General features: G+C 53.7%; 1 protein-coding gene across 1 annotated transcript in view; it reads left to right on the top strand.

The window, feature by feature from the left end:
- Positions 1-3099: 3099 nt before the first annotated feature.
- AGO2 (argonaute RISC catalytic component 2) overlaps positions 3100-10620 on the top strand; it is a 123999-nt gene continuing 116478 nt past the window's right edge. The window contains exon 1 of the mRNA XM_042924283.1: positions 3100-3617. Within this exon, the coding sequence (XP_042780217.1) occupies positions 3524-3617 (94 nt within the window). The 5' untranslated portion in view covers positions 3100-3523. The remainder of the gene's footprint in view (positions 3618-10620) is intronic.

Genomic DNA, 10620 nt, shown 5'->3' with positions numbered 1-10620 from the left:
GTCTCGTGGTTCCTGGGATCAAGGCCCACGTCAGGCTCCACTCTGGCCGTGCAGAGCCTGCTTGGGATTTTCTCTCCCTCTGTCTCTACCCTTCCCCTGCTCACTCACTCTCTCTCTCTCTTTCTCAAAATAAATAAAACGTTTAAAAACAAATAAACAAAATAAAATATCACTGATAAATCTGAAAAATCATCTGGCGTCTTGCTGTTTCTGTGGCTGGACAACTTACATCTACTCATCAGCCTGCTGAACTGTTCCTTTTTTAGAAACCGATACCATCCAACATGTTCTGACATCCTTGTTTTCAATTCTTGTGGCTTGCTGAATCAAAGCAGCTGAGTTTGATGCAAGTTCAGTGTCCCTTCCTTCAAGAATTAACTCATCTTTCTGGGCTTGAGATACTGCACAAGCAAGACCTGGCCTCGTCCGAATCCTGTGGGTGTTTTCTCACCCAAGAAATGTTGGATTCCTAGAAGAGAACCATTCTCCCGAGTAACAACGCTGATGGGGGAGCGCGCGTGCCCGGCCCTCCCCCTGTAACGGAAGCCAGAGTAATGCCCTTGATCACGTTCTGTGCGGGGCTGCAGGTGGCGCGGCCAGCGGTCAGTTCTCTTCTCTTCCCCTCCGTTGCAGCCGGGAACCTCTTCTTTCCCCAAGGAGACTGAGTTCTCCGTCGATGTGACGGAAGTCCCTCCGCAGGGTTCCTCGGGGGTGCATCCCTTCAGGGTGACATCCACATTTTCGGGAATGTCGACAGTCGGCTGACACTGGTGTCCACCCCCGAGGTAGATGCGGCAAAGAGCAAACACGGCACTTTCTGCCAGAGGGAAGGAGCTGCGGCCGGCCACAAAACCTACGGTGTGCGCGGAGTTCGCGAGACCCGCCTACTTCCGCCAAGATGCTGGTGGCGGTGGTCCTGGCTCGCTTTGCACGATGACACCAAGAGTCTTCAGTATGTCCCTCAGGTGAGGATAGCCCACCTCCCCTAAGACGGCGCACAAGTTAGGGACCCTCATTCAATGACCTGCTTGCTTGTACTGTTTCATTTGTATTAGGTGCGTGAAGGAAAATAAATTCCACATAGTGGGTTGGCAATATGTTTTCACACATGAAACAAGAGAAAACATAATAGCTTGGCTCTTAAGCAAAGATTCACCAAATAATTTTGTGCGTGATCAGATTATCCAGTAGCTTTGGGTTTTTTTTTTTTCTGCAACTCTTGTTTCTTTTCCCTCTTGAGCCCTGTTAGATCTGCACCGTCAGTGCAGAGGGCTCCCCGAGAGTGTGGACAGACACTGACTGCCAGTCTGGGCCTGGGTGACCCGGCAGCAGGGACTTGACGGCCGTCACGCCCACATCGCCTCCCGCATAGGGAGAGGGAGGGTCCGTGTTTGAAAGCATTTCAGGGCGCCTGGGTGCCTCCGTTGGTTCGGGCTGACTCTCGGTTTCGGCTCAGGTCACGACCTTGCAGTTTCGTGGGTTCGAGCCCCGCACCGGGCTCTGCACTGACAGGGAGGAAGGAGCCTGCTTGGGAGTCTCTCTCTGTCTCTCTCTGCTCCTCCCCCACTCGTGCTGTCTCTCTCAAAGTTAAACTTAAAAAAATTTTTTTAATAAAATGGAAACATTTCGAGGGGCACCTAGGTGGCTCAGTTATCACCTGGGCCAACTTCAGCTCAGGTCGTGATCTCGCGGTCCGCGAGTTTGAGCCCCGCGTCGGGCTCTGTGCTGACAGCTCGGAGCCTGGAGCCTGCTTCCGATTCTGGGTCTCCCTCTCTCTGCTCCTCCCCCGCTCGCACTCTGTCTCTGTCTCTCTCAAAAATAAATAAGAACGTCAAAAATAAGCATTTTTAGAAAACCGGAGTGGTCTCGGGGAAGGGCCTAGGTCTTTGTCTAGAACGCGTCTCAGGTGATGTGCGTGTCTGGCAGGTGACATAAGATGACACAAATCTGGGGGCCCACCCCAGTGATGCTGCTCCTGACCCTGGCCACAGGGTCACAACCACTGCTCGGCTGCATTTCCCATTTAGACGAGCAAGTGATCTGTGGGGGTCACGCTGACGTTGGAGGGACTGCGCCCTCGGTGCCACCAAACACCTGGGACGTGGTGGCTCATCCTCCCGGTCACCAAGCCACCCAGAATGCACCTGTAACTTCCTCACGGGGTTTCCAGCCCCTGTCACTGGCTGTCCTGACTCTCAAATAAAGCAGCACTAGCTGTAGGTCAGAGACTAGAAGTTACCCTTTCGGGATGAGACAAGGAGACTTGAGGTGGAGCATCCACAACGATGACGCAGACCATCCCTCTTCCTTCCACGAGCCCGGGGCCAGGAGTGTGCAAGACACCATCAGGGCGTCCCGGGCACAACCTCAGAAAGGTGTTACCGGATTATATTTAAGCTGAGATTACTATTCTCGAAGGAGGCACAGGGGCTCCGAGGGCGTCCTTCCTGGAATGAAGCATGGTCCTGGCAGCTGACCCCGGAGGAGGGCGTGACGTGTGACAGACGGCTCCTGGGACAGACAGCTGTCCACGGTGGCTGCACGGGAGTCCAGCGGACGTGTGGACGGGGCCAGGTCCCACCTGCTCGGCACGGTCCCCTCCTTCTAGACCCAGTCGTAAAAGTCTCCCCACTTCCCGGAAGCGCCCCCTGCCCCCCGCCACCCGTCGTCCTTTCAACCAAGAAGCATCAATGTCCCCGAAGACACGCGGGGGTCAGTAAGCGTTCTCGATAAAAAGCCAGATAGTAACAGTTTCAGGAATTGCGGACTGTGTATGGTCTCTGTACATGGGTTTTTTTTTTTTTTTTTTTTTTTAACAACCTTTTAAGAATGTAAAATCCCTACTTCCCTCACTGGCCAATAGAGTGTGTTGATCTTTTCAAATTATGATCAGAATATGCGATGCCCTTTCTCGTCACCTCTCAAGGCTTCCCAGCACACTTAGAATAAAATATGAAAATTCACCCTCCTCCCCAGGGCCCAGCACGACCTGGGACCTGCCAACTCCCTACCACATCTCTGTCACCCCCGACCTTGGCCATGTGGGCCTAGAACATTCCCGCTCGTAGGGGCCTGTCGGCCTTTGTTCTAGCCGCCATCTTGGAGCGCTCTCAGCAGCCATCACCACGGCTGATTCTAGAACGCTGCCTTGCTTCCGCAAACAACTCTGTATCCTTGACCATCGTCCACCACCCCGGCCTCTGGCAATCACGAATCTACTTTCTGGCTCTTTTGGATCTCTCACGTGAATGGAATCGCACAACACATGGTCCTTTTGTCTGACTTACTTACTTAGCATCATGTTTTCAAAGTCTGTCTGCGTTCTAACACACATCAGTACTTCTTTCCTTTCCGTCACCAAATAATATTCCATCGTGTGGATAGACCGAGACTGGGCATCCATTCAGGCTGTTTCTACCTGTTTGGTTATCATGTGTGAATAATGCCACGGACGTTTATATACGAGTTTTTGTATATACCCAGGAATGTCGTATGACAGTTCTGTATTTCGCCATCTGAGAAAATGCCGGACGATTTTCTAGCGTGGCCGCGTCGTTTCACGTTCTCACCAGCCCTGTGTGGGAGCTCCTGTCCCCTCCACAGCCTTGTCAACACTGGTGAGAGCTCATTTTTCTGACCACCTAGTGCTGGCTACGTGGTTTTGATTTCTATTTCTCTGAGGCCTAACGGCGTTGAGCGTCCTTCACGTGCATATTGGCTGTTCATGGGTCTTCTTTGCAGACACGTCCCCTCAGATCCTTTCTCAGTGACGTCTATGCTCACAGGTCCCCTGCTCAGAGCTTCCTCGCTCACGGGTGTGACATGCTCTCTGTCTCACCCACACCTGTTCCAGTGCTTGTAAATAGTGGTTCCTAGCCCCTTGTTAGGGCCTGACATTTCCACCAGCTTCTGGAGCCGAAACGTCCTTGAATAAGTGAATTCATGAGCTCGTTTCGGTAATTGCTTAAATCAGGAGGTCAAACTTCACATATGCGGTCGGCTTGTTGAATCAGACCCTTGGATCCTTGCCTTTGTATCCTTAGATGAAGGCCATGCACCTCCATCCAGTTTATTTACATTTGTTTTAGTTAGTTTTGAGAGAGAGCGTGAACTGGGGGGGGCGGGGGGGGGGCGCAGAGAGAGAGGAAGACAGAGAATCCCGAGCAGGCTCTGCACTGTCAGCGCAGAGCCCGACTTGGGGCTTGAACTCATAACCATGAGATCGTGACCTGAGCCGAAATCAAGAGTCAGATGCTCAACCGACTGAGCCACCCGGGTGCCCCTCCATCCAGTTTATTGAAAGAGCCAGATACCATAGCATCTAAGCAAAAAACCAACTTTGTTTTCCGACTGTCCCTTGCAACCCCTGATCTGAATCATTGTCCGTCCCGGGCTCTGCGTGGGGCTCTGCGTCCCCCACTCTGCGTGTGTCCGACTTACTCAGCGTAGGCCCATCAGGTGGGCACCATACGCCAAGCACTTTCCTAAGCCCAGGAGTGAACACCGTGCGTAAGAACTCAGCGGCCCCTCTGTTTTGACATCGAAAGTCAAGTACAGACTAAGATGGGCCTGACTCGAGTTCATGCTAGGTAGTAAAATTCAACTCGAGGTTACTTCCCCTCCCCAGTCGGGCCGGACACGGAGGTGGGGGTGGGAGCTGGGAGCCGGGCTGCCCTCACAGCGAGGCATCTGGAGGCGGCGTAACATCCCCAAAGCAACGGAAGAACAAGTAAACAGAAAACTCAGTGGGTTTTTGACCTTAAAGGACCAAAAGAAAGGAAGACCTGGGACTTGGTGTTACAGTAGAACGTTCAGTGGGAAAAGCTCAAACAATATAACAAAGCAAACGATTTAGGTACAACCAACAACTAGGACGTCCTTAAAGCTGGTGTGCGGGCGCTGCCTGGTGGGGTTCCAGGAAACGAGTGTGTGTGTTTGGGGGGATCTCCCTGTCATCTGTCCCCTGACAGCAAGTTGCAGGGAGTTCCTGGAAATACTGATGAGCAGGGGTCCCGGGATCAATTCACTCCCCACATTGAGCTGCAGTGTAGCCAGTATCCTAGAGAAAAGCCCGGAGGCAGGGGGAGGTCCCTCTTGGGGACTGCGCCCCGTGGAGAGGCAGGGGGTCTGCAGAGGCCCTGACTGGGGCGGGACAGTTTGCCCCAGCATTTGCCCCCAGCCCCGGGGTGCTGCCCTTGGCCTTGCTGGAGGGGAGGGCCGGAGAGGCGGAGTCCTGGGCGAGCGATGGGTGAGGGACCCTGGGGCGCTAGGACCAACCTTAGCTCCGTCCCCCGAGAGACTTGGAAACCAGCCATCGGCGGGGGGTTACAGGCCCCTCAAGATGTAGGGGATCAAAATGACGCTAAGTGTAAGACACAAGGCCACGTGGCATATGACTCCCTTTGTGGGAAACGGTCCGAACAGACAAGTCCGTGGGGAGAGACAGCAGAGCGGCAGCTGCTGCGGCTGGAGGAGGGGGTTTGGGGGCTCGCTGCCAATGGGCGTGGGGTTCTGTGGGGGGTGATGCAAAAATTCTGGGACTAGACAGAGGCAACTGATGCCACTGAAGGTACCAAAGCCACGGAGCCGTGTGTTGAGTGTTTCATCTCGGGAAAAAAAGGGGACAAAGTAGGATCAGTGCTAACTATCCTTGGGGTCCCTTAGTCATTCGTGAGGGAAGTGGTCCAGCGAAGCAGCCCAGAGCCCGCCCCCCGCCCAGCGTGCCGCTGTCCCCTCCACCTCCTGCCCTCCGGGGTGGCGCTGTAGACGGAAACTTACCAGAGAAATCTCCAGAGATGGCCAGTCTTCTGACACCCGGGGGACTACTGAGCAGACCCAAGGGCCCCTTTTAGATCTTGTCTGAAAGACATCGGTCATGTTCCCTTTCAGCAGTGGCACAAAACTAGATGTGGAACCTGCATCTCTCTTACGTGGCTCCCGTGTCCTGACATCCAGCGTCTCAAGGCGGTCGGCGTGGCCCAGGTCGCAGGGCCGTGGAGAGCACGGTCTCTGAGCCGGGAAGGTGCCCCTGGGACCCCAACTCATCAGGGAGCTCGGACGGCTCTGAACGATCGGGTTCTGTAGATGTTTCTCCCTGTGAGGAACAAGGGCCTCCTCCCTGGTCCCACATCTTACTCTGGTGCCTGGACCTGAGCTCGGGAGGGCGCTCACAGCCAGGCCTGGCCCATGGGCCGCCGGGGGGCCCGGACCCTGGGGATTGGCCGTCGGGACACTCTGCATCCGGGGAGGTATGACCTGGATTATGCCCCTTGTGTCCCCAACACGCGCCAAAGGACAGAGCGGCCTTGAGGGAGAAGCTGGCGATAGCAAAGACATCGATCAGAAGTAGCAAATGCCCAAGACGCCTTACCAAGTGTATACGCGCAACTCTCTCCTTGGGCCGATCTCGGGACTCCTCCTGGTTGGCAGGTTACCAGGTGGGAAGGGAAAGCCACTCGCAGCAGCGGAACACTGACACCGACGACCGCAGCTCCGTGGGACCCAGCCGGAGCGTTTCCGGAGACGAGCACTTTTCTCGAGATACGTTGGAGGAAACCTGTGCCCTCTCTCTCTCCTAGCGGACGGGCCTGAACCAGTGGGGTAGTTAAGTCCCACCCTTTTGAAACGTTTCAAGAAGTGTTCTGATTGCGGTCAATCCAGCCTCCTCTTAGTTCGTATTTTCAAATGCTTGCTATTTCTGCCCCAACAGCAAAAAGTAAATATGGCATGTGAGCTGCCAGAGTGACTGTTTTTGGTTTTTTTAATTAAAAAAATTGTTTTAATGTTTATTTATTTTTGAGAGAGAGAGAGAATGAGAAGGGGAGGAGCAGGGAGGGAGACACAGAATCCGAAGCAGGTTCCAAGCTCTGAGCTGTCAGCACAGAGCCCAAAGCGGGGCTCGAACCCACGAACCGCGAGATCGTGACCTGAGCCGAAGTCGGACGCTTCACCGACTGAGCCCCCCAGGCGCCCCAGGAGTGACTGTTTTTAAGTATATCCTTCCCCTTCCTCTAAATTCATGAGACAATCCAGGGGCGCCTGGGGGGTTCAAGCGGTCAGTTAAGGGTCCGGCTTCGGCTGGGGTCATCAGGCTTTGTGCTGACAGCCCGGAGCCCGGAGCCTGCTTCGGATTCTGTGTCTCCCCCTCTCTCTCTGCCCCTCTCCTCCTCGTGCTCCCACTCTCGAAAATAAATAAATAAAATTTTTAAAAAAGAATATAATGCTCTGTTTTCTGGCTCTTGTAAAATATTATAAAATAGATACATTAATTACATTAGACTTTAATCTTTATCGAATGTAATCTTGACTATCTTTAGTAATCTGTCGTACAGGATGCATTCTTTCATTTAATTCTCGGTAGATTCTGTAATATTCCTGGAAATGTTCGTTAGCATTCACATCGTAAAATGAAGTCACTTTTTGGCTGACACGTTTGACGAGTAGGATTATATGCATACTTTTTCCATAAATTGAACGAACTAAGTTTGCAGCTCTAAGGGTTTGACAAAAATTTAAGAAGGAGTTAAAGCCGTTTAACTTTTAAGACACTTCATTGGGAAAGGTATACAGGGAGTGACGACACCGTGATGTCCCCCAGCCCTGTGTGAACCCATGTCCCCCATGTCCCAGGTGGCCAAGGAGCAGGGACTTTGCAGACCCACGCGGCCTCAACTGGCAGCGCGAGTCCCACCTAATTTTAGTCCTCGGTTTTCAAGGTATTTTCCTTTCGGCTCCCCTAACTCATTGGCAGTTACGTAGAACCAGTTTGTCAATGGCCATGTTTTTAAAACGCCCCCCGGGGTTTTGAATCAGTTGCTTTTGCTGTAACAACACGGGGATTTCACCGTGAGCCTTAGCCCCCTGGTGCCCTTGGCCGGGAGGCTCCCTGTGCGCGCTGGGGCCGGGCGAGCGGGCAGAGTGCCTCTGGCTGACCCAGGTGAACTGTGGGGAGAGGCCAAGGCTGCGGTCGAACCACACAACCACACAACCCCACTAAAGTCTCCTGGGGCCGCTGCGAACATTGAGTCAGCATCAGTGGGGTGAGAAATGAACGTTCCCGAAGGAGAGGGGCAGGAGCAACGACTGGGGGACAGGAATCCGGCCTGCCACACCTTTCTCGCAGACACGCAGACTCTCCTGGGGCCGTAAAAGATCCTCGGGAAAGCCGGGTGATTTCCAGCGCTCAGCTTCCCCCCCCCAAAACGGAGCGAATTGGATTGAACTGTCAGCTGTAAATCATGACACCGTTAACCGTTGGCAGGAGATCACCTCGCGATTTTCGCAGGCGGCGCGGAAGGGGCTCAGACACCCCCACGGCCACAGCAAAATTTCCCATCTACTATTTGTAGGAACACAGCTCGCAGCCCTGACGGCTACAGAAATGGGAAACGAGAACAGAATCATGTCAGTTCAGTAATGAGTCAGTCATTCCCGGACCCGCGAAGTCGTGGGGAAAGAAAGCCCCACGCTTTTCTTTACGAGGTGCGACTCCAACAAAATTGTTCTTTTCGTGGCCAGTAATTATTATTCCAAGTTTATAATATATGTGTATTTGTTAAGCAGTTGTGAGCTGATCATTATGCAAAATGACTCCAGAGGAATTTTTCCAACACTGAGAGGCTTGCGGGAAGTAAAACAAATTATAAAATTTCAACGTATAGATACAATGTATAGGAACATGTAGAGTGATCAGTAAGACTTTGAGATGTAAAAATATTAACCTGGGATAAATGTCTGCCGAAGAATTTAAATAGGAATACGAGCTCTGGGAGTAACAGATCAAGTATCCAAAAGAAGAGATTGATCAGGTTCCGTTTTTTAATGGATCACGTTGGATCCAATCAATGTATTTATTTTCCATCTGGTTACATTTTAAAAAGTGGTAGGACACTTTTGTTTTTAAGTGTCAGTATTTACAACACGCCAGGAACTGTATTCTTTGTAACTATTTAAACTTACGAGATGCGCTAGGTGTCAGCTTAGTGTGTGAGGGGGATAGAAATCCTGAGTTATTTCAGGGGGTAGGTGAACAGAGCTGGAGACGATGTTGCCATACGCACCAGTGAGCCTCACAGAGAGACTGAGACACCGACCACACAGGCGCACCTGTCGGGGTGGCCGGGCCGCTCGGGTTCAAAGCCCGGCTGTGCCTCTTACTGGCCGCGCGGTCCCTCCGCCTCAGTGTCCCCTTCGGTAGCACCAGGGGAGCCCTCCGAGGTTGGAACGAACGACGGCGCCCGCGTGATGCTGAGAACGGGGTTGGGCCAGAAGCAGCACAGAACGCCAGTGTTTATTTAACCGTGATGGAAATCCTTTCTGGGATTTTGGGGGGTGCGCGACCCCATGGGACGGTGGAAAGCTCTTCCTGTCTCGGGGCCACATGCTCAGTTCTGCTTTTGCAAGAAACACAGAACAAGACGCTTCCCTTTGCGCCGGTGGGAGCCCAACCAGAGGCCTGAAGCAGCACCCCCGCCCCCGATGGACGGGCACCCTCCTCTGCTGTGACCACACGGCCTCTAGATGTGTCTCAATTCTGGTGGCTTCCTCCGAGTGGGGAAACACGGTTTTGAAACAGAGGACTTCGGGTGAGTCTGGGCCACCACCCCCAGAGTAACCACGAGTGTGCCAGGCCCTGCAGCAAGGACGAGGCATGTGTCCCCTCGCTCCTGACCATGGCTGGCCTGTGGGTCCCGGTGAGGACACCGTGCGAACCCAGCAGGGGTGCAGGACGCGAGACCAATCCCAGAGCTGTGGGACTTCGCCCCCTGCCCCTTTGGAGAAACGAGGCCATCTAGCCTCCGCGAGCTGCCGTTCACGGCACGGAAACCCAGCACTACGTAAACGCTAGGCGTTCTTCTTGCGTTCCTCAGTGTTCCTCGCGTGGAACTCTCCAGAGCGGAGGTGATGTTCTAGATGTGGGCCGGCCAAGGAGACCTCGGCGTCCTGGGGCCCCCTCCGGCGCGAAAAGCTAGATGTCCACAGCCTACTTCTGGGCTAGCTTCTCAGCCGTAGGCTCAGGGTGTCGTGAGGGCAAGTGAGGAAGGGGGGCAGGACAGCCGGCACCGAGGTGGGGAGGGGGCAGGGACCGTCCCGAGGAGTCGGGCCACACTAGGGCGTGTCTTCACCCCCATAAGCAGCAGGACGCAGGAAAAGTTGGACCAGCAGGGACGCGGTCCAGCAGACTTCAGAGAGCCCGGAGAGTGGCCTGGAGGGGTGCGGAGAGGGGGTAGGAGTGGACTGCATCAGGTGGGGCCGGAGGCGGCGCGGTGGACGAGCCAAGATGACGGGGAGGTGGCATCACGATGGTGCCGATGGGCTGCGGGCGGCGGAGAGGGAACTTCGGGTAAAAGACACTTGATGATCCCCCTGCCAGCTCAGAACAGACCCCAGTGTCCCCCTCCTGCCCTTCCAGAGCCCCTGATCCGGTGCGTCTGTGGTGGTCTCGCCTTGGGACTTTAATATCCTTCACCCTGATCACCGAGGCGAGTGCCCTTTTCACGCCGCTACTGGCCTCCTGCGCTTCTCTTTTTGAGGCGTCTGTCTGTTTTGCCAATTTTCTACTGGGTTGTGTTTCTTTTTTTTTTTTTTTTTTTAATTTTTTTTTAACGTTTATTCATTTTT

This window comes from Panthera leo, chromosome F2, assembly GCF_018350215.1.
Source record: "Panthera leo isolate Ple1 chromosome F2, P.leo_Ple1_pat1.1, whole genome shotgun sequence".
Lineage (NCBI taxonomy): Eukaryota > Metazoa > Chordata > Mammalia > Carnivora > Felidae > Panthera > Panthera leo.
This window is presented reverse-complemented; position numbering and strand designations above follow the sequence as displayed.